Below are 27577 nucleotides of genomic sequence, written 5' to 3' on the forward strand. Positions count from 1 at the left end.
CGCCCCCATTTTACTTTGTGGAAAGGGAAATAAAGATACAAAGTGAAAAATAACAAATAAAACAAAAAATAAAGTCTGAAGAATTGCCCCTACTTGAAACATGCAGATCCATTCCCTCCTCAGATGTTGCCTGACCCATCGAGTTACTCCAGCACTTTGTTTTGCCGAAAAAATAACTGAGATGCTTGCACTGAGCCTTGTGATTTCAGGACAATACCAAGTGCTTTACAACCAAGTAACTTTGGTGTTTAAGCACACAGCCATGCAGGGAATGTTAAAAACGTGACAAACCAAGTTTGGAATTCCTCCTCAAGATTTCTGTCAACTCTTGAATGTGTACTCCCAATTGTAAAATCTCTGAAAAGTGCTGAACAATCTGATATTCAGTTTCCAAATCTCTGAAGGGATTTTTTAAAATAAAAACAACCTACGTGAATCTTAGGCTGAACCATTATCTAAAATGCATTCTCAAAACATTCACCAACACATCGTCCTTGAAATTAAGCCAGGTTTCCTAAATCTCCCCTCCCGCTGTAGGATGGGCTGAGTTTGATCTTTCACCAACTGGCACACTCGTGATCACTGAGAATGGTTTCATCCATTTCAAACCTGCTTCATGATATCCATAGTCCCTGTGTGGCTCGCGTCCCCTCCTGCTGGTGTAAGTGTTCACTGCAAGAGCCTCTTCTGACTTCTCCACACCCATGGAGCTTTCCTCTTCAGAAGTCAACTTGACAGCATTGAAACCTGCAACAAATGGCAACAGTTCAACTACTTCTGATGGTCAGATTTGGAGGGCCAATAATCAGGAGTAACAGGTTTAAATAAACTGGTGAAAATAACAAGAGGGTTAATTAAGGTTTTGTTAAAAATAAATTAAATGAGTTGTTTCGATCTAAAATTCCCAGTCTGAAAACAGTGAAAAAGAGTCCATTCTACCTTTAAAAAATGTAATCAGATACATTCTAGAAGGGGAGAAAAATATTTCTTCAAAGCCTCTTTTGAAATCCATTATGTCCATTTACTATTTTATTGTTCGGTTTCTAGTTTTCTAATTTTTGTTTCATTTGAAAATAATTATTTTCTCCTATTTTCACTGCTAAGTGGAATGTTTTACTTATCTCAGGAGATGTTCTATCTCCCTTTTTAAATGTAAATTTAGCACGACTAAGCAAGGTGCAGTACGCCTCTTCATTGAACCTATGCAATAAAAAACACAAAGTGACGGAATCCTTTCGCGCCAGATCAGCCTGCAACTGGGGAAAGGTTTTGAGGAAACATCAGGGGAAGGGAGCAGATTCGCCAACTCTAGTACAGTACCAGTGCAGGTATAGTAAAGGGTCACAGTCTAGCTCTGGTGCTAAAGGAGGTGCAAACAAAAGAGGTGTAACACCTGCCCTTACACCTTTTCCCCTTACCTCTGTCCAAGGACCCAAATAGCCTAACTAGGCGAGACAGAGATTCACCTACACCTCCTCCAACCTCATCTATTGCATTTGGATCTCTCAATGTAGCCTCCTCGACATCGACAAGACCAAGTGCACACTAGGTGATCCCTTTGCTGAACATCTGCGTTCGGTATGCAGTGGCTATCTGGACCTACTGGTTGCCCAGACCTTTTAGTTCCCCTTCCCATAACAACCGGTCTGTTCTTGGCCCCCTCCACTGCCAGAATGTGGCCAAATGCAAACTAGAGGAACGGCACCACATATTTCACCTGGACAGTCTACAACTCAATAGCATGAACATTGAATTCTCCAATTTTAGGCAACCCTTTCTCTCCCCTCCTATCCACTCTAACCCTCCCACACACAACGTATTTCTACAGTACTGGGCGGCACGGTGACACAGCGGAAGAATTGTTGCCTTACAGTGCCAGACACCCGGGCTCGATCCTGACTACGGGTGCTGTCTGTACGGAGTTTGTACGTTCTCCCTGTGATCACTCGGGTTTTCTCCCACACCAAAGATGTACAGGTTTGTAGGTTAATTGGCTTAGTATAATTGTAAATTGTCCCTAGTGCATAGAACAGTGTTAGTGTACGGGGTGATCGCTGGTCAGCTCGGACTCGGTGGGCCAAAGGGCCTGTTTCTGCACTGTATCGCTAAACTAAGCTTTTCACTCTCCAAGACCACATCACCCAGTTCCTTTCACCCCCTCACCCAACTCCTCCATCTACCCATTACGCTCATACTCTTCCTCTGGATCCCCTTCACCCAAACAGATCCAACCCCTTGCTATTGCTCCCATTTTCCCCACCCTTCTTTATCGAGTTGCACTCTTCCCTGACCCAAAACATCATCTGTCTATATCCCTCCAAAGATGGTGCCTGACTCGCCGAATCCTAACAACAGCTCTCTTTTCCCTTTTAAGGCAGCACAGTGGCGCAGCAGTAGAGTTGCTGCTTACGGTGTCAGAGACCCAGGTTCGATCCCGACTCTCATGCTGTCTTTATTGGGTTTGTATGTTCTCTCTGTGACCTGATAGGTTTTCTCTGCAAGCTTCGGTTTCCTCCCACATTGAAAGACATGCAGGTTTGTCCGTTAATCGGCTTCTGTAAATTGCCCCGTCGTGTGTGGGATAGAATCAGTGTTTGGGTGATCGCTGGTCGCCACAGACTCAGTGGGCCGAAGGGCCTGTTTCCACTCTGCATCTCAAAATTAAACCTTTGCAGCATCCAGCATCTGCCGTCATCTGTGCATCAGACCACAACTTCAAGAATATACAGTAGAACACTACAGCACAAGAACAGACCTTTTGGCCTACAATATTTGTGCTGAACATGACGAGAAGATAAAACAATCTCCACTGCCTGCATGCGAGACATATCTTTCCATTCCCTGCATATCCATGTGCCCACCTAAAAGCTTCAAACGCCACCATCATATTTGACCCCACCACCGCCTCGGGCTGCATGTTCTTGGCACCCACTACTCTATGCAACTTGCTTGCTTTTTCTAATGACCAGGAGTGCAGGCAAAACAGGCAACTAAACTACTGTGGAGGGAAGTTATGTCCTCTACCAGCTTGTGTTGGTTTCTCTGAGCCCTCAGGAGCATTTCCCCATCCCCACATCATGGCAGTTTCCACTGTTTAAGCAGCAGCACTTTCCAACAGCTGGCAGAGTGTTGTCCATGTGTGTTATGTCTGTTTAAGCACTGGTTGCCAAGATCACTGCTGGGATATTTCTCAGCAAATGCCAGACGCTTTTGCAATAGATTAGCACATCTTGAAACAGACACAGCCACAGCCACATACTGCACAGGGAAACCTCACAAATTATGATCTGTGGGGCTTTTACAAACTGAGTTAGGGCAACACATAATGTAGCACTATTAAAAAATACGAAACCAATTTCTATCCGTTCCGTTTAAAGAGAAGAGGAAACAGGAGCTAAAGCATCTCCTCCGATAACAGCAAAGCATTTCTTCTGACTAAAATGCAGTGAATGGAGGATAGTTACATGTAAATAACACACGTAAAATTAATTTCAGTCACTTACGCTGTGCTAGTAAACTGCCCAATCATCTCCACTCTGCGATTATAGCATTCTCACCAAAGGCAGTCATTTCTCTTTTAAAGTGATGCAGGCCAAGTGATGGATGTCAGCCAAGTCATTAATTTAAACTTGCAGCTCAGCTGAATGGAGCCACAACTGAAAATTATAATAGCTCTTCTGCACTACTTGGTTCTTGCACCAACATCACACACTGACAGTTCTCCACGCATGTACAGGGCATAACAAAGTGCATGAACCCAAACCAGAAAAGGCAGCTTAGCCCATGTTGTTCTGACACTATGATAATTACTGACTTAATAGGTCCCAGGAGAAACCACTTCATCTCTAATGCAGACCTGTCACAGGGATGTGTGCCAACTGTGTCATTATCATACATCTCGAGCTATTCAATTGACACTCTCCTTCACAAGTACATGCATTGACAGGAGAGATAGAGTAACACGTCTGGCCCAAGGCTAACTCCTCCGTCACACAGTCGTCAGGCTAATGGCCAGAGCCATCACTTGTTTTGCACTTTGAAGTGCACTTTCTGTTAAAATGCCTGCCTGGTAAGGTGCAATAACAATACATTACAGCAGGAAGAGAGTGCAGGTAACAGTCCAGAGCCTGCAAAGTGATTATTAGAGGTTGTGGGGGACAGGTTTAAAAAAAAAAGAGGTGAGCAGGAGAAAAGTAGACATAATAAATGTGATTGATCAGTAATGTGGCACGAACAATGAGATTAAGCATGTTATATGAATTTGCTTGTGGTCATCTGGATACAACAGTGCAATGGTCAATTTACTGGACCAGAAAGGTTGAACCAAGAATCCAGACACAGATCAAATGCAACCAGATCGGAATTTATTTGCAAAATAATGCCAGCAATAAATAGTGGTTGTCAGTAAAAATGACTGAGAGCAGGAAGATTGTTGCAAAGACTCAAAATGTCCATTAAAGTATTTTTGGGAAGTCATTAAGCCATCCTTAAGCAGTCTGGCCAATATGCACTTAGATTCCACACCAGTATTCCAACCTCTTAACAGCTTTCTGAAGTTTCTATCTCAGGATAATTGGGGATTGGTGACTGACTAAGATTGAAGGTCAACAACTCAAGAGCATTAGTGGCTGCTTCACATCCAATATTGCATTACCACAACTGGGATCATAATTGACCCAACCAGAATCATTGCCCAGATGGAGACAAATCCTCCTGTTGAGCCAGAGGCTGTTGTTTTTCCACAGCACAACAAATTATAGGACTACAGCCTGATCTGATGAACAACACAACACTATAACTGTCTTCCTACCAGACATTGGTTTCGGTTTATTATTGTTGCATATATTGGGGTGCAGTGAAAAGCTTTGTTTTGCATGCTATCCAAACAGATCAGATATACTATACAAAATATAATCAAGTTAAACTCAAGTACAATAGATAGAGCAAAGGGGGAGATAAAGTTCAAAATATATTTCTCAGCGTTATAGTGCATCAGTTCCACAGACAAAGTCCAATGTCCGCAATGGGGTAGAGGTGAATCGGAAGACCCTCGTTTGTGGAAGGACCATTCAGAAGCCTGATGACAGAGGGGGAGAAGTTGTTGCTGTCTGGTAACAATTCAACGTCTGCAATTACTAAGAAATCAGTGTATCTGCCCAGAATATCCTATTGGAATCCAACTTGTAAGCTGGATCTCCACTGTCCATCCCCTGCAGACGTCAATGGCCACTGAGATAGAAATTAAAGGTTCCTTTAAAAATAATAAATCCTTTCAGTATAATTACTCTCCAGAAGGTGCTTATGCTCCCCACACTAGTCACCAATCACTAGTGGGAATTGGTGGGAATCTCATAGTCTCTATTTTGGAGTCGGAGTATGTTTATTCCATAGTTACTGATGTAGAGGATTCACATGTCAACATAAAATCTCAACACATTATAAGCTTACCCAGTACCTTCACCCCACCTATCACAGCTCATCTGTTAATGATATTAGTTCAGCATTGGAGTGTAAAATTATTGCTAAATGTATTCTCAAGAGTAAAATCACTGATCACATGAAGCCAGAAGGCTGAGCCCAAAGGAAATGCAGGTCTGAAGCAGAAATACAACATCCCAATTTACACTTCATTCAAGTGCAGCTGTAGATTAGGGCCAGGGGAAGATTTACAACACTTTATCTGCCTTTGTTAGCTTATTTCCATCTCTGAGTTTTATGCTTTACTTTGTTTAAAAAATATATAAATCCCACATTTCATTTAGTGACACAGAAGGCAGCTTATTATTGTCAATTGCACCCAGGTAAAGTAAAAGGTTTTGTTTGCATGCTATGCAATGAAATCAGATCGTACACTGCACATTTCCAATCTATTCATACACGGGTACAACTAGTAGAGCGAAGAGAAAAATACCAGCATGCAGATTGCATAGTGCAGGGTTTTTTTTTTTGCAGCATCGTAGCATCAGAGAGAAAAGTTCCAATGTCTTCAATGAGGTAGATTGGAAGCTAGAGACTACTCCATAACTTATGGGAGGACCATTCAATGGTCTGATAACAGAGGGGAAGAAACAGTTCCTGATTCTGCTGGTAAATGCTTTCTAACTCTGCCTGATGGGAAAGGAGAGACGAAGAAATAACTGGAACCAATGTCAATTCTCAGCGGTCTCATATATGCCCATGAATCCCACCCCCCCTCCCAGACCCTAAAGCAGTGCCTAATTAACCAACTGAATAGTTGGGGGAAATAAAACTGTAGTGTGCAGGAAGGGGTGGGTGGTGGAGGAAGGAGAACATACTAATTCCTCACAGGCATCAAAAGGTCAGAATCAAAAGGAGGTCACTGGAGCAGTTCGACAGCTGCACTTCCAACAGCTGCCCAAGTACTTGATGCCAAACCAATCAAACAGAATGAAAAATTGAAATGCATTCAACATCTGGGATGTACTCCAGTCCCTATGTAGCGAATGTAATTTTTGTACTCTACAATAATAATGAATGCTCTGGCCAATTTTTGGTCCACCTTCATCCTGTCTGAGCTCAGCATTCCTTGATGTGTCATAAATTATTCCAAATGTCGACGTTGTGGTCTCTGCAGCCAGTTCCCAAGGAGAGAAATTCCACAATATGAGCAACACTCTCCCTCTCACTGGGGAATGAAACTATTGAATGAATGGAAGTTATAGTGACAATAAGTGGGAAAATGCAAGAGTGCAGCCAAGAGTTCATCGGGATCTGGACAAGCTGGAGAAAAATATAGTGTTTGCAAGGTTCACATTCTTTTTATCAGGGGACCAGGAAAGGCTCCAGAATTAGTCTGGTGCTCGTCAGAGGACGTTGCCTGGGAGATCTCAACATGAAATGCAGCCTGTGAATACTTACTCTTCAGTACCAGAAACTCCAGTGGTGCTCATGGAGGCAGATACATTATGATAATGGCGTTGAAGAGGCTTTTACATGGGATATGTAAAACCTGGATGTAAAACCTGATAGTGTGGATGTGGAGAGGATGTTTCCACTATTGGGAGAGTCTGGGACCAAAGGTCATAGCCTCAGAATTAAAAAAGGACGTTCCTTTAGGAAGGAGATGAGAGGAATTTTGTTCGTCTGTGGAATTCTTTGCCACAGAAGGATTTGGAGGCCGTCAATGGATACTTGCAAGGCAGAGATAGATAGATTCTTGATTAGTATGGGTGTCAGAGGTTATGGGGAGAAAGCAAGAGGGCGGGGTTAGGAGGGAGAGATAGATCAGCCATGATTGAACGTAGACTTGATGGGCCGCGTAGCCTCATTCTGCTCCTAAAGACCTGCAGACAGAGGAGGCAAGTGTAACTTGGCATCATGTATGGCATGGTCATTTTTAGACAAAGGGCCTTTTCCTTTGCTGAAGTGCTCTATGTTCCATTATAAACCATGTTTCTCTACGATTATAACCAGACTGCAAACCTCATGTTCTGTTTATTTTAATGAAGCAAGCCAGTGCAGAAACACCAGTATGCGAAAGGCAACTGCGCAAACAACAGATGGTGACAATGTAATTTAATAGGATAAGTATTAGTAAATGGGGTGTTGCAATCCACAATTGTCAATCTACTAAATTTACTCAAAGCAAAATTATCCCATTTCATGTTTCTTATCCTAACTTTGAAAGATAGAACAGTAAACCTTTATCAACTAAGTGGAGTAAATGGAATTATCGAACATGGGACATTGCAGCCTCAAACGTGCCCTTTGGCACACAATGTCCACCCCAAACACAATGTCAAGTTGAGCTAACCTTGACTCCCTGCACATGATCCATATCTGTCAATTTCCAGTATATCCAAAAGCCTCTTAAATGCCACCACCACCAGTGCCTGCACAACCACCCCCAGCAGCATGTTCTAAGCACCCACCATTCTCTGTGCAAAAGCTTCTGACTGTCTCGCCCATCTATGCCTTTCAGATTTTATATGGTTCTTTCAGAAATATAAAATCAACCATGGTCTATTTGAAAGCCAGCACAGGCTCAGTGGGCTGGATGTTCTCCAATCATTTATGTTCCTCCAACATGTTATAAGCCATGTCATTTAGTCAAGGATCAACAGCAGAGGAAAATAGCCACCAAATGCATTTGAATAAAGTACGAGTGGATAATTTCATCTTCATTGATGATATTTGCTGTATGTTTTGTAAACTTTTCCCAAATGATAGTTTGTGCAAGACCTTTTTTCACCTGGCTCTTTGAAAAGTGATCCTTATTGGACTAGACGAAGGTATTTATTCACAAAATGCTGGAGTAACTCAGCAGGTCAGGCAGCATCTCAGGAGAGAAGGAATGGGTGACGTTTCGGGTCGAGACCCTTCTTCAGTCTCGACCCGAAACATCCATTCTTTCTCTCCTGAAATGCTGCCTGACCTGCTGAGTTACTCCAGCATTTTGTGAATAAATACCTTCGATTTATACCAGCATCTGCAGTTATTTTCTTATACTATTTATTGGACTGGACGTTCATTTTAGTATCCATCTTTATTTTTCTTTGACAATATGATGACACCTGCCTGCGAGTTGATTAACAGAACCTGCTATTCAAATTGCCTTTTGAGCTTGATCAATATAAAGCATTAGGTGTGTGAATACCTCCAAGTTTAAACTTTTAAGTGGTGGTAGAGGGGATGTATTCTTATACCTACATGGAAATAGATGCATGTATGCAGCACTTACACAATGCACAGACAAATTCATTTATTTGTGCGAATTTAATGTGTGGTGGGCAGCCATTCATCGCAGCATTGAATAGAACATTCTCCATTCGTAGAGTGTTAAATTAAGACAAAAAAACAGCTAACGGGGTCAGGATTCAACAATATTAAGCTGCATCTGTTTGATTGTAAAAATTGAATAATTCAATTCAGATTTTGAATTTTTAAAACAATTTTTTCTTCGCACTCCCTATAACTGTACAGAAGCAACAAAGATCTTGCCTTTGCAGAATTACCCCCCCCTTCCAAGGATCAAATTCAAGTGTTGTGCACCAATTCCACTTACAGTGCTTTCTTCATAAGCCCAGCAATAAGATCACACAACACAGGTAATGGAGGATGACTGGGAAAAGTTTTTTCACAATTTGTTAACAACAGGTGCAGTAACTATTATCAGGGTGTGTGTGCAAATACACAGCAGTCACATAAGCAAGCCTTAAAGGATTAAAAGTCCACTTTCAATGTTAATTTATGTTCATTTGTAAAGACCCACACAACATATGATGAGAGGATTTGCTACCAGTGATCCTGATAAACTGTTAGCACTATCACAGGGTCCAAAGGCTAGAGATTCAAGAAGACTGTAAAAACTAGAACCAATTCAAAGGCAACAATAATTTGCAGCACTTTCCACACTAGAAGGCACTTAGCAAGCTTCAAAAAGAACATACAAAACTAAGCCACATATCTAAAAACCAGTAGATATTGGTCAGATTTTGATTTAAACTAATATCTAACAGATGAGACGAGTAGAAATTTAAGGAGATAATTTCAGAGCTTCTGGCTGACAACATTTCAGAGCGTCTTCCCATTAAGGGAGTGCAGCATAGGTTCACCAGGTTAATTCCCGGGATGGCAAGAGAGAGAGTTAGATATAGTTCCTAGGGCTAACGGAATCAAGGGATATGGGGAGAAAGCAGGAATAGGATACTGATATTGGATGATCAGCCATGATCATATTGAATGGCAATTCGAAAGGCCAAAAGGCCTATTCCTGCACATATTTTCTATGTTTCTGTGACAAAACTGAAGGCATGGATACCAATGATGGTGAGAGTCAAATCAGCAACTGTAAAAGTCCAGGTACCAAGACAAACAAAATTGTACGACCTACCAGGAAATTAATGACCAGACTTGAAGAAAAAATAACAACATTGGAGTGAATAATAGGTAAGTGCTTATCAACTGGACCATGCTGCAGCAGGCCCAGATAATTCATTCTATTAGATTGAGGTTTCAGTAAGAAAATAGTCCACGTGGTAACAGAATGAACTGCAGATGCTGGAATCTTAAGCTAAACACAAAATCCTGGAGGAACTCAGCAGGTCAGGAAGCATCTGTGGATGGAATGGACATGGAATGATCCGAAACCTTACCTATCCATTCCGTCCACAGAACCTGCCTGACCCGCTGAATTACTCCAGCACCTTGTGTTTTGCTCAAAAGTCCATGTGGTGATAACCTCCAAAAGAATGAAACGCTCACTTGCCTTTGTAGGTTGGCGCTGGTCGGGCAAAGGTCACTTTCCTGATCAAGCATTTCTCTGAACCACCCTTGTGGGCCTTCTGCCTGTGAAATGGGATAGGATGTTCTTGAGGTAGATTTAAGATGGTCCTTGCAAACTGCTGCTCCTTCTGCAGTTTCATCTGGAGCCTTATCCGTTCCTTAAGCTTCTCCAATCTGTTGGGGGGAGATTTGCTCAGTTTCAACTCCATGCACTGGATAAGTGGACTTCCACAAGGACTAAGGCAAGCCGCAGTTACGAAAGGTTCTGGAGAATTTTTCCTATGTGACAAGCGTCTTTGGCTACAAAAGTGAAATGCCAAGTTGGCATCATTGCCAACTGGAGAACGTCCTTCCAGGTTGCATGTGTTGGATCTGCTGCAGACATCTTGCTCACTTGCCTGGTGGCAGCCATGCTCTGAAACATCCCAATCAGCCACCACTTGCAATCTTGCTGGGCCAAGTCCAGTTGGCGAGTTATCATTTGACCTTTGGTTGCTGGCGATCAGTGTCTGATTAACATCAGGCAGTTGAGCACCTTGATCAATTATCTCATTTTGTGAAGGTTTTGTTCTCTCATTCCAAAACATTCCTCTTGAAGAATCATAATTTTCCATTTCGTGTTTGAATATTCCATTGTTATTTGACCTGATGGAGAATTTGAAGATCACATAAGTGTTCGAACAAGCATGCAAATAAGTTGATAACTTACTTTCAAATAGAAATAATCATTAAATTGTCTTCTTTGACCCCTTCCCTCCCCAAATGCTAGCTGTGTTCCTTCAACAGTTTGCCTTATGCCCTGTTCTGATTTTGTGTTTCTGTGCTTTAAAGTGAAAAAGAAAACAAGGTGTATGATAGTGATAGAGGTTAAGATACTGAACTCAAATCCAGAGGCCTGGGCTATTGATTCAGAAATACAAGTTTGAATTTCACCATGGTAGCTGGGGATTTAAAAATTCAAATAATGAAACAAAATAGAATTAAAATAAGAGTACAAATTCATTGGATTGTTGTAAAAACTCATCTGATTGACTGACTTCCTTCAGAGAAAGAAAAATATCTGTCCTTACCCAGAGTGTTCTCCATATTAATCCAAACCCATTACTTTGAAAATAACATTTTGTCAATTTTACTTTTGTCAATAATATTCACTTCCCATGTACAAAAAAGTATATTATCATATCATATACATACAGCCGGAAACAGGCCTTTTCGGCCCTCCAAGTCCGTGCCGCCCAGTGATCCCCGTACATTAACACTATCCTACACCCACTAGGGACAATTTTTACATTTACCCAGCCAATTAACCTACATACCTGTACGTCTTTGGAGTGTGGGAGGAAACCGAAGATCTCGGAGTAAACCCACGCAGGTCACGGGGAGAACGTACAAACTCCTTACAGTGCAGCACCTGTAGTCAGGATCGAACCCGAGTCTCCGGCGCTGCATTCGCTGTAAAGCAGCAACTCTACCGCTGCGCTACCGTGCCGCCCATATTGCTTGCAGATACTGGAAACTCTCGAAGGAGAGTAGAAATGCAGAGCTGGGAAGAAATAGCAGGGAGCAGAGGACTAATTGTTTAATTCTTTTGAAGCCAGCACAGGCACTCCAAATGAACTCTAATAATAATCACCATTTGTTCATCAGATTCATTTGCTTTTCTCGTTTTGCAAAGGGAATCCCAAATTCCCAGAATTAAACCAAGAACAATCAAGATCAGTTTACCTGCGGAAGGTGGGAGTCCACTCACAAGGCAGGGCCCTCTGCTTGTCCAGTCTGTAGTTAGTCATGGAAGTTGGTCGATGCGGTGAACTTCTCTCGCTTGGAAGGCTGCTGGTATTCTTTGCTCTGCATCCTACAACAACAACAACGGCAGGTACATTGTCATGGTAACCTTTCCTGAAAGTCCTTCCAATATAATTCACCCCATCAAGGCTGGCAGCCACAGTTGGAATAGACTGCTAGTTTTTGAACCACATGTCAAACCTTCACTTTTAATAGAAACAACACACAAATGTTTGCTCTCTCCCTGTGGGTCAGCAGTTTCCAGTGAACTGACTCCAGAACAAGTCCAGACATGTCACAGCCCATTATATTCGTGGGTTGATTAGTCACAGCCCTTCCCTCAAAGCAGTCCTGGTGCCAGCAACGGTTCTTTGTTTCACACCAGGGAGTGAATCATTCTAACAGTGAACTACTGATGTTGCCATTTCCTTACAACATAAAGGCAGCCATTCAGCCCACTCAATCAATGCCAGCTCTCAGAGCAATCCTATCCCCTCATTATTTTTCACTGTAACCTTTTACACACAACATAGAAGAGTACAGTATGTAATAACAAGGAACTGCAGATGCTGGTTTAGACACAAAATGCTAGAGAGACTTGGGGAGACCAAAGAAGGGTTCTGACCCAAAACGTCACCTATCCATATTCTCCAGGGATGCTGCCTGACCCATTGAGTTACTCCAGCATTTGTGTCTATCTATAGAACAGTACAGCTCAGGAACAGGCCTTTCGGCATACAATGCCAAACATGATGCCAACTTAACTCATCCGATCTGCCTGCATGAGCTTCATTTTCCTCCATTCCCTGCATATCATGTGCCTATCCAAAATCCACCATATATGCCTCCACCACCACTCCTGGCAGCATGTTACAGACACCGATCGATCACTAGGAAGCTCTTTCACCAAACATCCTCAACAATTCTATCACCCACCTACACTAGGGGCACATTACAGCAGCCAAGTGAACGCACACACGTTTGGATGTGGGAACAAAGTTGAGCGGAGAGATTTAAGAGGGACAATAGACAATAGGTGCAGGAGTAGGCTATTCAGCCCTTCGAGCCAGCACCACCATTCAATGTGATCATGGCTGATCATTCTCAAGCAGTACCCCGTTCCTGCCTTCTCCCCATACCCCCTGACTCCGCTATCCTTAAGAGCTCTATCTAGCTCTCTCTTGAATGCATTCAGAGAATTGGCCTCCACTGCCTTCTGAGGCAGAGAATTCCACAGATTCACAACTCTCTGACTGAAAAAGTTTTTCCTCATCTCAGTTCTAAATGGCCTACCCCTTATTCTTAAACTGTGGCCCCTTGTTCTGGACTCCCAGAAACATTGGGAACATGTTTCCTGCCTCTAACGTGTCCAACCCCTTAATAATCTTATACGTTTTGACAGGATCCCCTCTCATCCTTCTAAATTCCAGTGTATACAAGCCTAGTCGCTCCAGTCTTTCAACATATGACAGTTCCGCCATTCCAGGAATTAACCTAGTAAACCTACGCTGCACGCCCTCAATAGCAAGAGGGACCTCAGGGGTAAACTTTTCACTCCGAGGGTAGTCCTTATCTGGAACGAGCTGCTCGAAGCTATAGAAGCAGATACAATTATGTTTTTCAAATATAAATTTGGTCAGATATCTGGATAGGAATGGTTTAGAGAGCTCTGGGACAAATACTGGCAAATGGGACTAGCCCAGTATACTAACTTGGTCAACATGGATAGGGTGGGCCGAAGGTCCTATTTCCGTGCAGTACTGCTCTATAACTGTAAGAAACCTATATGGTCACAGCGAGAACATGCAAACTCAACACAGACAGTCTCAGAGATCCGGACACCGTGAAGCAGTAGTTTTACAACCTGTGCCACCCAATTTATACAACGTCTTCTCAGACATAATTTGCTTCTTTGAAACCCACTAAAAGTCTGAAAAAGAAGGCTGAAAGAGTCAAGTACAACCACCATGCCAATAGCGAACAACCTTGATCATTACCCAATCGTTCTCTTAGAAGTATTATATATCAGCACAGCTGATAATGATATTTTAGCTTCTGGAATTCACAGTCATGGTAGCCCCTCACTATATGTCCAGCAGATTGAAGTAGAGTCAAACCACTTATACCAGTCATACTGCTTGTTACTCGCTGTTTTCTAAAATATTAAATCACTGGATATAGAAATCATTGGAAAACCATTATATTTATAACCTTTGCCAGATTTCTATTGAACTATTTAGTTTGTCCAATCATTTTGGTTTGGAGTTATCCATGTTATTACGAGTCTTAATAAAACTTGAGAGAGAGATGAAAGCAGATGTAATAATCAAGGGAATTGGATTCATTCTTAAAAGGGGAAGAAAAAAAAGGAAAGACCCAGTGGTGGAAAATCCAATCAAAGCCAAAGACATGATGAGCTGTGCCAATCGAGGAAAAAAATGCTTCACCAACTCACCAAATGCCTCACGCTGCAAGCATTTTCGAATGCTCAGCTCCGGAAGAAAATCCTCCTCTTCATTATTCAACTTGCTTTCGATCTGCTCTAACTGGAAAACGACAAGAGCTGCATACTTAATCCCACAACGCAGTTAAACTCCAATAATCCGCTATCTGATGGTTTGGAAACACCAATTGTTCGCCAGATGCTGTACTTTACATTATCCCTTCCGCACTCCACCGCCTGCCCATTCCCAGGTTCCCTTCCAACTCAGTAGCAGCATTCCCAAGCTCCCTTCAAACTTACTGGATTCACTGGAAAATTTATTATGATGCAGTATGACATCGTTAACTGAAGGCATGAAGGAATAACATCACATGGTCTGGAAAACCTGCTCGTCCGACACCATAAAAATGTTGAACATGCCAGTTTGGTTTAATTGGTTCCACTTTTCAAAGGCACAGTGGAAAGGCAAAATGCAGCTGTATCAATCTTGATTTTACATGATGTGGGGTGCCATTCAGACTTCTCTCCCCATCTACAATTCTATTGGCTTTAATGGCTTGTGAACTTCCTCAAACCCATTTTATATAACTGCACAAAGTCAACATCAACTGCACTGATTTCCAAAAAGAAGATACGCATATTTTGCCACACACTACTGTAAATGTGAAGCTGCCAGAGATGGTAGTTGAGGTAGGTACTGTAACAGCATTTAAAAGACCAGGACAGGTGCATTGAAATGAAAGGTTTACAGGGATATGGATCAAATCTAGGCAAATGGGACAAATTTAGATGAGGCACCTTGGTCAGCATGGACAAGTCAGGCTGAATGGCCTATTTCCATGCTGCATGATTCTATGACTTGTTTTCTCCTTACTTATCAATTGAATAAATGATTGCACCGCCCACTTAGTAAAGGGCAGCACTCATTGTTCTGTACATTGCTATCACTCCTCTCCTTCCACATACAGTGAACAATCATATACCGTGAAATTAACTGATACATTATGCAATGTGCCAGAGGAGAACAATTAATCCCAATCTAACCATAATGCGCCTTTGAGAAGTGAAACCAATTAAACTAGAACCAATCAACCCCTTAGATGAGAACCAAGTGCAGTCTTCACCTGTGATGCAAGGTTAGAAGAAAATTAGGTTAAATTAGACCAGGGATGTGGGTGCATTTTTTGTAATTTAATTTGCAAAACCTGTGGCCAACTCTTTAAATGGAACAGTCAATACAAACCCATTGTACCATCCCTACACGGGGAGTTTTGATCATCCTGACGCGAGGGCCTCGGACAATCGGCAGCAGTGACTGCGGATGGTTCAACAGCCCCGACCGAGAGTGAACAAAGAGGAAGATGATTGAGCTTTATTACCTTCCATCACAGTGAGGAATGTGGAATCTGCTGTGGTGGATGTTCATGTTAAACTTTATCTTATGTGGCTGTGTGGCTTGTTGCTTTTTACTTAGTAAGGCCGTATGGTAACTCAAATTTCACTGTACCTTAATTGGTACAAGTGACAATAAATTGATCTTGAAATTTTGAATATTATAATTTCATCATCCTACCAATGGCAGGTTATGGAGAGAAATGGATGAACTTAAGAAATTCAAACATAAATATATTTTAACTTCTCCTGCCCATCATGGGAAATTAAATGCCTGCTTTTGGGATGGTTCAATTACAATCCTGTTACCTTGGTAGAGATACCGAGCACCAAGGACCACTGTTTTAGAACAAGGGATCACCTATTTCAGATGGGAATGAGGAGGAATTTCATCTCTCAGAGGGTCATGAATCTTTGGAATTGCCTGCACATAAAGAGCTGGAGAGGAAAAGTAATTGAACATACCCAAAGCTGAGACTGAAAGGCTTTTAAATGACAAAGGAGTCAAGGTGTGTGGGAAGAGTGTGGGAAAATGGTGCAAGGCCAAGATTGGATCAACCATTATCTTATTCAATGGCAGTGCAAGCTTGAGGTATGACTGACATTCAGTCTCTTACATTCCCAAGAATTCAGGAAAAGTTTGTGTTTATCCTTGTTAGTTTCCACGTTGGAAAAAATGCGCAAAAAAACTTGAGAGCAGTGCAGACCAGTGATGAATGGAGATCGATTTGTTAGCTCATCGCATATACAGATTTTTGGACTCAAAATAAATTCAGATGACCAGATTTTTGTTTTAAAAAAATCACTAAAAAGAACAGGAGATATAACAAAGTAACTTTAAGTTAACAAATAAAATTGATTGATTAAACCAGTGAGATTGTTCAGAAGGAATGCATCTCATTTTTTATTGAGTTGTAAAAACACCTCCAGCTTTGACAGGATGGGGATGGGTGGTACTGAAGTGAAGGCACTCGCCTGTGAACAGGAAACGTCCATAATTACATGCAATGACAAAAAATAACACAAAGAAATAAAAATGCCAGAAAAAAATTACAATAAATGTAGAAAAAAAAGTAATAAGATATTCTGTTCAAACCAGAACAACAGGTTGCTTAATAGACAAACTCCAGCACACAACATGAGGAGACACACACATTGAGGGGAACTAGGGTTGCCATATTTTGGGCTAAATTTGTTTGTCCCGTACGGGACCGCGCTTGTCCTGTATAAGGCCTGGGGGCGCTGTAGGCCCGGATGCTAGGCTAACGGAGTATGTTCGGGGAGTGGGGCCGAGTTTGTTCGCCTAACCTAGGTTGTGTAACAACCCGGCTCCCGGCCCATTGGTGGAGCAGGAGCAAGTAGCCGCTGGCTGGGTGAGGTCACGTGGGGTGACGTCACCTTGTCTCGTATTTGGGAGTTGGAAAGTTGGCAACCCTAAGGGGAACCCACACAGAGAGGGAAGCCACCATTCCCGGACCCTGCTGGCCCAGTGGACGGAGAGGAGGGAGCCCAAAAGAAGGCCAGTGAGCGGGAGGCAGTGCAGTGCCTTGAAGGTGGGGTGTGCCACTGGAGGCCCTGCAGCAGCCTGGGGCTCAGCTGGACTGGGCAAGACTCTATAGGGCCTAGCACTTTAACTGGGCGCAGCCTGCAGCAGGACAGAACGGACAGAGACAGACAGCAACAACCACGCATGGGCAGGCTGACCCTGCAACGCTGCCTGCATGGTCAGGTTAAGAACTCTACACCCATTACAATTGGGACTTGATAATGGCGCCAAATCCGGCGACTCTGTATACTGACTCGGTGTACAACTACTATATACTTGTACTATATCTGAAATGCTTATCTAAGGTATCTAAGGGCTTATGATTAGTGATACTTGCACTGAATTGTATACAAAATACATTTCACCGTACCTTGGAACATGTGACAATAGAGTACCATTGAAAGTAAGAGTAAATACATCTCAGAAATGTCAACTTCAGAACCTTTGTTCGGTTACACAAATCTATTAGTACGGGTGTCAGAGGTTATGGGGAGAAGGCAGGAGAATGGGGTTAGGAGGGCCATGATTGAATGGCAGAGCAGACTTGATGGGCCGAATGGCCTAATTCTACTCCTATTCCTTCTGACCTTGCTTTTGAAATTGTAAAATGTTTGTATCTGTTCCACAGGAGATATAATATAAGAAAATAACTGCAGATGCTGGTACGAATTGAAGGTATTTATTCCACAGGAGAAATGATCAAACAAAATGTGACACCCAAGCCACACAGCTTGATATTTGAACAAATGACCAAAATAAAAGGCAAGTTCCAAGGAGTGCCTTAAAGATTCATTGAGAACTAGAGAGGTGAATAAAATTAAGCAGGGAATTCGAGAGCTTGGTGTTGAGATAGCTGAAGTCACAGTTGCTAATGTACAAGAAATCGGAATTAAAAAATGCGAAAAAGGTTGCAAAGATAAGCAAATAAGGCCAAGGAAGGATTTATAAACAAGGGTGAACATTTAAAAAAAATGAGAAATGATGTTTATTAATTTGAAGCTAGATGCCTAGGTTTGAGACGCGATAGTCAAATCTTTTGATGATTGCCCATCCGACCTCCTGCCTTTTGTATACAATTCAAAGAACCTCCTTTTAGCATCTCTCAAATTAATTCAACATAATTTACAAACAGCAGCAAAGGCTGTCAGAAATAAACAAGTCCTGACTGGCCCACAAAAAAAAAAAACTGGATTCTCCCAGAGCTGCAGCCAAGTTAAATATCAGGTGGAAATGAAAGGTGTTTTTTTAATACAAATTCAATTAGTCCAAAATCTCCAAACAACACAGGGTTCATGTTTGATGTGGTAGGGGTAGAGGGAAAGTGATATACATCAACCATCACTTCAGCAGATGAGTTACAGAATCCCAAATAAAGCAGCACAGGTATTAATTCTGTATTATGTCATAAAAATGAACTGTAGATGCTGGCTTATACCAAAGATAGACACAGAGATACTCCAGCATTGTGTGTCTATCTTTGCTAATTCTGCATCGTTTGAATTATTCTCTATAATTCTGTCAGAACAAATCATTCCAATAAATGGTATTTCATTCTCAACTGTGGTTTCTGCTATCCAGGAGGAGGATGAGACTATTTAGAACATAAGTGAAAAAAAGCAAATGTAAATATAAAACACTTTGCCTTATCAAAGTGTCAACATTGCAACAAAGGAATACTTAGCCCCTCAAAACTGTTCCGCCACCTGTGGAGGCAAGGATGGTCGATGTTTCAGGTGGTGGAAGCAGATGTGATAGTGGCATTTTATAGGTTTTTAGGTAGGTACATAGATATGCAGGGAATGGAGGGATATAGGTCACGTACAATCAGAGATTAGTTTAACTTGGCATTTTGTTCGATAGACATGGTGTACCAAAGGGCCGATTCTTGTGCTCTGATATTCTATGTTTTATGTTCACACTCTGGTTTCAGCCACAATGGACTCAAGTCAAACAGCCCACTTACATTCAAAATGTCTAACTGCATGGGAGTGCTCAACAGGAAGTTACTGTCAGTGGAATTGCACATCAGTAGAGAAGTCAAAGAGTACAAGGAGGAGGGGAAATAACAGAAAATCTGTATGAGCAATAACCCTCTTGGCATCCAGCTATAACCTGGAATACATTTGTCTTTTGCAGAGAAATTAAGTTTCAATCGTTCTGGCAAACAACTAGAGCAAATTCTGCCAAGGAAATAATAGCAAGCAAGCCCAGTCATGTTCATATTGAATTAACTTGGAACAATTATCGGGCTGTAACAAGAATATAAAAGGACCAGCCCATGCCTTCTGGCTCTACACAATACACATTTCATTAAATGTACCCGATAGATTGTTTGCAATTATAACAACATTTTATGCATTTTGATGCATTAGTTAGGGCTTTGTTGGTTTAACTTTAATCCATTGATCACATAACCAACATTTCACTGGCTGAACAAGATGACTGGATCTTTGGCTCAACTAAAAATAGTCCAACGACCATTACAATTTAACATCTAACCACTCTTGTTCTCCACATTTACACACTGCTGGGCTGGAATATGAGTGGGGGGGTGAATAAATTATCACAGTTCAACTGAAGCTGAAACTTTTATGGTACGATTAATTATGAGGAATGTTTTCAGATATTCCATTGAATGCAGCAAATTAATGGGAGACTTTAAAAGAGCCGTTTAGAATGATAGAATGATAGATTTTGTATTAAAAAACTGAAACACAGCCAAAGCAGGTGTTAATATCAGCAAGAGCAACTAGTATTCTGGTCCTGGAACTAACTGACCCTCCTCGTTTTGCATCGTTTGCAAATATGAATTTTCACCTTTGTTTTGTGTCCAAGCCACATACACAGTCATGGAAAGTTGCACACTCAACATCAGTGTCTAGAGCAATCCTCTTAATTAATTTCCCAATACTCTCAAAACATATCCTGAATTCCCCCATGTACTTAAACTTAACAAGCGTCTTTATGTAAATCTTTGTCCGATGCTTTCAAGCATTCATACACTGCAGAAGTAAAGGGTTTTCCAATTTTAGTGCAAATAAGTGAAATCTCCTTACACTTTTTCCAAATCATTAATGATTTTACTAGGTTATTATTATTATTCATATTATTTCATGCAATTAATTTGAGAGGTAAGTGTCCTTTTCACCCTAGCTTGCTCTCACACATGCTTTTGCAAGGTATTTAAAAGTATTGTCAATTCGTCTCAGTCTCTTGCTCTTTCCCCAACCGTGGAATTATTCTGTTTCAACAAAATACTGTTAAAGGTATGAATCAAAATTTTGGACAAGATTACATTTTTGATTTATAAAAGCATTGATATTTCTTCCATAACCGAGGTAGTTTCTAATGAAACACTCAGAATTTGTCACAATGGAAAAATTATCAATGGAAAGGGAATTGGGCAGCTTCTGTACAGGTTCTTCCAATGATGCATCAGATCACAGACTGGGATAGCAAACTCACCACTGATTTTGCCTCTTGAAGGTTGTCCCAGGCCAAGTCCACTTCTGGAAAATAGCAAGGAAAGAACCAGAAAACATTAAGCGAAATGCAACACCTTGCAAAATGCCAACCTTAATATCCCATAATGTGTCAATCCATCAGCATTTGTCGATCCACACCAATACTAAAAACATAGAAATATTACTGGCTGGGCATTCACCACTATAAAGGGACATCAATAAAAATATCAAGCTAGAAGTTGATTTGGAATCATTCTGTGTGAAAGACATGTGTCTCGGTAGACAACACTTCATGCAAGCAACTCCTTGAGCGTTCCTCATTGGCAGTGTCGGAGGAAGGAAGGATTGTCAGGATAATTCAAATGATTGGGCATATTGTCGAACTTTGCAAGGTGGAAGGATGTGAAGTTGCAGACGAGGGATGGTGAGAGCAGACCGGAAGAAATGTTTTGTTCAATATCCAGCCTTTCCATTTCAAGAGGCAATCTCCAGAGACCACCTGGCCTTTCCTACCTATTCTGGATTCATTGACTTGTCCAAATCGTCTTTCCCTTAAAATTTATATTATATATTTACTCAAGATTACTTTTGATCTGCAAAGATAATTCTAGCCATCAAGAAATAATACTCAATATTTACCAATATTTATCTTAAGGATCTTTGACCCATAGAATTTAGATTATCATCAAGCAAATGAGAAAACATCTATTTTAAGACAGAATCAACTCACCATCAAGTTTATTTGCATATTCCATCTTAATGGCTCAGGATGCTTCAATACAAGCTACAGCATGTTAACTTCTGCTTCATATTTGTCTTGTGCACGACCTGAAGAAATAAGAGAGCAAGAGCTGCATTAAAAGAGAACCAGTCACTAATATTTCACTGTGCTTCAAGTGTAACAAATTACTTGGAAGTAAGGGATAGGAGCCATGCAAACTCTATTCTGCAAACGGTGATGTGATCAACATTTGTTGCTATTATTTTAAAATGGAACATTGGTAAAAACGCCCAGGTTTGGAACATGGGATTGACCTCATAACAACCTTGGGGTTTGCAAAAAGCTTCCCAAAACCCCCCGAAATTCATCTCATCTCAACGAAGCTCTCCCACTCCACATCATCTCTAAAGTTCCCATGAGCTCGCCTGCAAACCCTCAACCTTGAAATAAATTAATCGCCTGATGGGCAAGAGGTCAGCTCATAAAGGCATCATCATCACAAAGCAAACATTTCAAAATGAGTTGAAACCACTTGGCAAAGGCTGCTGCCTGGGCCTTTATATATTTTGAATTAAGGTGCATCTGTCCATCTCCTCCACAAATGCTGCCCGATATGCCGAGTTCCTCCAGAACTATGTGTTTTGCTCAAGATTCCACAGTCTGCAGTTTCTTCTGACTCCATAAATAAAACTGTAACTACATGGACTTCTTCTGAAACTTGATGGCACCAATTCTTGCTATTGAGGGAGTGCAGCATAAGTTCACCAGGTTAATTCCCAGGATGGCAGGATTGACATATGATGAAAGAATGGATTGACTGGGCTTATATTCACTGGAATTTAGAAGGGTGTGAGAGGATCTTATAGAAATACATAAAATTCTTAAGGGATTGGATAGGGTAGATGGAGGAAAAATGTTCCCCATGTTTGAGGAGTCCAGAACCAGGGTTCACAGTTTAAGAACAAGGGGTAGGCCACTAAGGACTGAGATGAGGAAAAACCTTTTCAGCCAGAGAGTTGTGAATCTGTGGAATTCTCTGCCTGAGAAAGCAGTGGAGGCCAATTCACTGGATGGATTCAAGAGAGAGTTAGATATAGCTCTTAGGGCGAACGGAATCAAAGGATATGGAGAGAAAGCAGGAACAGGGTACTGATTCTGAGTGATCAGCCATGATCATATTGAATGGCGATGCTGGCTCGAAGGGTCAATAGCCTACTCCTGCACCTGTTTTCTATGTTTCTATGTTTCTAATTCACCTGACTAGGTTTGACTTTGCACAGGCACCGCAGTCAGGGTTCTCAGCAGCACAGTGATGTGGCACTGCTGCCTCATAGGTTTAAGGATCCGGGGTCAATTCCAACCTCAGGAGATGCCTCTGGTATTTGCACATTCACCCATGAATGTGTGGATTTCAACCCCAAATTACTCTGGTTTCCTTCCACTTCCCAAAGAGGTCGCAGATAGTTTAATTGGCCGCTGTAAATTACCCATTCTATGGCATGAGCAAGAAAACAGGTTGTACAATACAGTGAAATAAGTAAAAGGGGAACTGGATTGAGAATATTGCCCTGTTTGGGGTTCGTTTATGGACCCAATGGGCTGAATAGTCGCCTTCTCCATTGTCCTCTATTTTCTGCAGTCATGTCTGCATTTCAAAAGTACTTCATTGACTATGAAGCTCTTTTAGATGTTGCTTATGAAAGACAATGAATATACTATCTTATTATGCTAGGTAATGTTTTATAATCATATAGCATCTTGCAGTAACATATCCAGTGTTGGATATTGACATATTGGGGGAATGTCAGATACTGTGGAACAGTGGCTCAACTGGTAGAGCTGCTTTCTTACAGCACTCGAGACCCAGGTTTAATCCTGACCTTGGGTGCTGTCTGTGCGGAGTTTGAACAGGTCTCCGTGTCCATTTGGGTTTGCTCCGGGTGCTCAGGTTTCTACCCACATCCTAAAGACGTGCATGTTTGTAGGTTAATTGGCCTCTGGAAATTGTCCCAAGTGTATAGGAAGTGGGATAACATGGGTGTGAATGGGTGATCGATGGTCAGCATGGTCTCAGTGGGATGAAGGGCCTGTTTCTATGCTATATCTCTAACATAAGCAAGGTCAAGTACTGTTACATTGTCAAAAATAGAGTGCAAATAAGAAGTAACCATGCATGAAACATTATTAACTAATTGGAGCAAATTAATATTTGATATCATATATCACGAGACCTCCATCACAGACAGCACCATAAATATCAAACAGAAATTTGAAAATACTTCCAGACAAGAATCTGCAGCATTGGTATATGGAATACACTGCTAGAGAAAGTACTGGAGGCAGATACAATAACCACATTCACAAGAGATTTGTACAGGTACATGGGTAGGAAAAGTTTAGAGGAATATGGGCCAAACTAGGCAAATGGGACTAACTTAAATGGGGCATCTTGGTTGGCATGGACAATGGGCCGAATGGCCTGTTTCCATGCTCTATGAACCTACGGCACTATAAATTGTGAGTTTGGAATTACAGCCTTCAGTTCATTGTCCACGATATGTACTCAGGGTGGAACAGTGAAAGCTGTAGACTAAAGCAAAATTCTTTGAAGATATATTTAATGACCACTGGTTGCTTTGATGTTGTTAGTGTCTTTGTACAAAAAAAATGCGATTGCACTTGCAGACTATTTTCAGACAGCAAAATGGAAGGAAATATAAAACAATGTCATGATTAAATGCAAGTGGCAGATCTAGCTATTACTGATGCCAATTGAGTGGGCAGGCCAGCTACAGATACAGGCTGCAAAGCAAACTCTGAACTCTATTGTAAGTCTGTCTCTGTAATTAGAACTTGAAGACAAACAAAATACACACAACCGTTAAATGGCAACACCTGGTGTTAGTGACTAAAAAGATCTCCACCCACCACAAGTTCATGGTAACTCCTTCAACTGAATATTCAGAAATCATTGGTTAACCATGCAATGTTTTCTTAAAAATAAATACAAAGTTCAACCTAAAAACATTATTTCTCAATGTTTTATAACTATTAGAGCAGAGATCATGTTAAAACAAATCCTGTAACACGTTGATTTTAAATGAAAACGCAAGGAGGAACTACAGATGCTGGAATCGTGAGCAAAACAAAAAACTCACCGTTCTTCCTCCACTTTGTTTTATGCTCTTGATTTTAAATGTCCTACTCTTGTCATGTAAATTAGGATTTTTTTAAAAAATTGTGAAAATCAACTTTCGTCTGATTTTTATCTCTGAAGAAATAAAAGTAGATCGATGGAGAACTAGTAAAATTGAAAGTCTACCGTCAAAAAATAACAAATGAAATGGGTCATCTATCCCCCGCAGAGAAAAACAAACACACACACACACGCTTTTTAAAAAAAACAAAAGTTAAATTCTCACCTGTTAATGTGAAAAGGAACAAGCTGGAGAGGTACTTTCAAAGGTACCTTGAAGAGATGTACTTTCCCTCAGGGTTTAGGTGGGTTGCAGTGCGAGCTTGGATCACTCTCTGCTCTCAGCTGGACAACTCTGGGCAGCGGTGGACCGCTCTGGGCAGCGCTCCCTGAGCCAGCTCCCGTTGCACCTCCTCCGGGTTGGACACACACACACTGAGCTGCCCGAGGCGCGGCAACCCTAGCGGGAAAACCTTACCAACCGGTTTAAAGGGACCGCTTGCGGCCAACAACGAAGACGCTTTCTCTCCGGTAAACTGCCTTACTTCAACATCTAATGGAACACAAGCTTCGCTTACATTTTCCAACTTGACATGGTTTTACTCCTCCCACTTTTTGCCGACGAGACAAATATAATACAGTACAATACAATACAATATATCTTTATTGTCATTGTACCCAGGGGTACAACGAGATTGGGAATGCGCCTCCCATACGATGCAATAATTTAATTACTTTAAACAACAACAACCCAACGAAACAAATTGTAAGACAGTTTTAAGACATGTGGAAACTAATAATTCCAGTCATAACACTCTCAAATTAAAGCGAAATAAACATAGAGAGTAATTTAAAAAAAGACTCAAAGTATTGGAGTAACTCAGCGGGTCAGGCAGCATCTCTGGATAACATGGATAAGAGACATTTCAGGTGGCTATCAAGCAAATAAAACAATATTAATGCATTAATAGATTTACAGATATGTTTTTCTGTAACAGCAGACGCTGGGATTGGGTGTGAACAGAGATGGATAGGTACATGGATAGGAAAGGTTTAGAGGGATATGAGCCAATAGTGGCCAAATGGTATTTGCTTCGATGAGGCATCTTGATCAGCATTGACGAGTTGGGCCAAAGGGCCTGTTTCCATATTGTAAGGCACTATGACTCCATGTGCAGGGCAATGCCGAGAATCATTCAAACAAGCCATTAATGCCTCTTTCCCAACATTGCCAGTCCATCACTTGTCATTGCAATGTTGCCCAGCAATCACAGCTGAGCATCCCCATTTTCAATTCTGACTTCTTATCCCAATATATTCATTCCGTAGTTCTCATGACATAGATATCCTGAATGAACCAGACAACACAAGATCATCCAAAGAAGAGTCCTGACCTGTCCATTCCCTCCAAACTTGCTGCCTGATCTGCTGAGTTCCTCCAGCACTTTGTGCTTTCCTCAAGATTCCAGCATCTGCAGTTCCTTGAGTCAGTACAAGATTGTTTACATTCCTTTAATCTCTGAGCACAATTTCCCATTTCTGAAGATCTTAAAGGACTCCTACTTCCACCTTATGATCACCTCCGCAAACCACCTTAACGCATCTTTCACTGAACTCACCTTAATGTCTTTATCACCTCAATAAGTAACAGATGTATTTTCACTCTGCTGATCACTTCTAGATGTAATTGTTGCATTACGTTCTCTTGTACATAGAACCTGAACCAGTACAGCATAGGAACAGATGAAATGTGTAAGCTGCAGATGCTGGTTTAAACCAAAGATAGACACAAAAAGCTGGAGTAATTTAGCGGGACAGGCAGCATCTCTGGAGAGAAGGACTGCCTGACATTATTGGTCGAGACCCTTCTTCAGACCCTGAAGGGTCTCAACATGAAACGTCACCCATTCCTTCTCTCCAGAGATGCTGCCCATCCGGCTGAGTTACTCCAGCTTTTTGTGTCTATCTACAGCATAGGAACAGGTTCTGTGGCCCGCCACATTTGTGCCAATGCCAATTATAAGATGCCAATCTAAACTAATCGCCTCTGCCTGAACATGGTTGATATTCCTTTATTCCATGTCTATTGATGTGTGTCTGTTGAAATGGCTTTTAACCATTGATATCATATCTGCTTCCAACACCTTTTCTGGCAACCCGTTCACTGCGTTAAAAACTTGCCTTGAAATCTCCTTTAAACTTTTCCCCTCTGACCGTCAACCTACACCCTTGAGTATTTCCATTTCCACCCTGGGGATAGACTCTGACTAGCTACTATATCCTCCCCCAGTGCAACTTCAATCACCTTGTCAGGCTCTTTTCCTAATATGAGATCTAGTATCGCCACATCCCGAGTTGGACATCAATGAATTGACATAACAAATTCCCAATCAATGAATTAACATAGTAAATTCTGCCCCATCCAAGCCCTGCACAAAGGAAGTCCCAAACAATAGTGGGGGTAATTAAAAACGCTCATGACAACAATTCTGTTGTTTTCAAACCTTTCCAAGATCTTCCTGTACATCTGTTGCTCTGTCTACGGAAGCCCAAAACTATCACCCCCACCTGATCTCAGCTCTCTCCCTTTTCTCTGCAGTCCATTAACTCCAGCCCAACAAATACTCAAATGCCAATACAATATGTCACACCGAGTTATTGAAGGCAAAGACTGTCTCCTCTTTCTGTATGAAGTCAGGAGTTTATACAATTGTCTTAAAACCTAATTGAGTGAAAGTCCATTAGCTGCAAAAGATACATAAACTGGCAATAGGCGGGAGCCAAT

General features: G+C 41.5%; 1 protein-coding gene across 4 annotated transcripts in view; it reads right to left on the reverse strand.

The window, feature by feature from the left end:
* The window catches only part of LOC144608467 (uncharacterized), a 99350-nt gene extending 74199 nt beyond the window's left edge, over positions 1–25151 (reverse strand). For 3 of the 4 annotated variants that reach the window (XM_078426251.1, XM_078426252.1, XM_078426249.1), the window contains exons 1-7: positions 25019–25151; positions 21606–21703; positions 20877–20920; positions 14486–14576; positions 11971–12100; positions 10229–10890; positions 610–747 (exon numbers count right to left, since the gene is read on the reverse strand). In XM_078426251.1, coding sequence (XP_078282377.1) covers positions 610–747; positions 10229–10890; positions 11971–12100; positions 14486–14576; positions 20877–20920; positions 21606–21630 — 1090 coding nt within the window. In that variant the 5' untranslated portion in view covers positions 21631–21703; positions 25019–25151. Of the gene's footprint in view, positions 1–609; positions 748–10228; positions 10891–11970; positions 12101–14485; positions 14577–20876; positions 20921–21605; positions 21704–25018 lie in introns of those variants that run through there. The other variant, XM_078426250.1, reaches the window with a different exon arrangement.
* Positions 25152–27577: the final 2426 nt, after the last annotated feature.

The sequence above is a fragment of the Rhinoraja longicauda genome, chromosome 31 (assembly GCF_053455715.1).
Source record: "Rhinoraja longicauda isolate Sanriku21f chromosome 31, sRhiLon1.1, whole genome shotgun sequence".
NCBI lineage: Eukaryota > Metazoa > Chordata > Chondrichthyes > Rajiformes > Arhynchobatidae > Rhinoraja > Rhinoraja longicauda.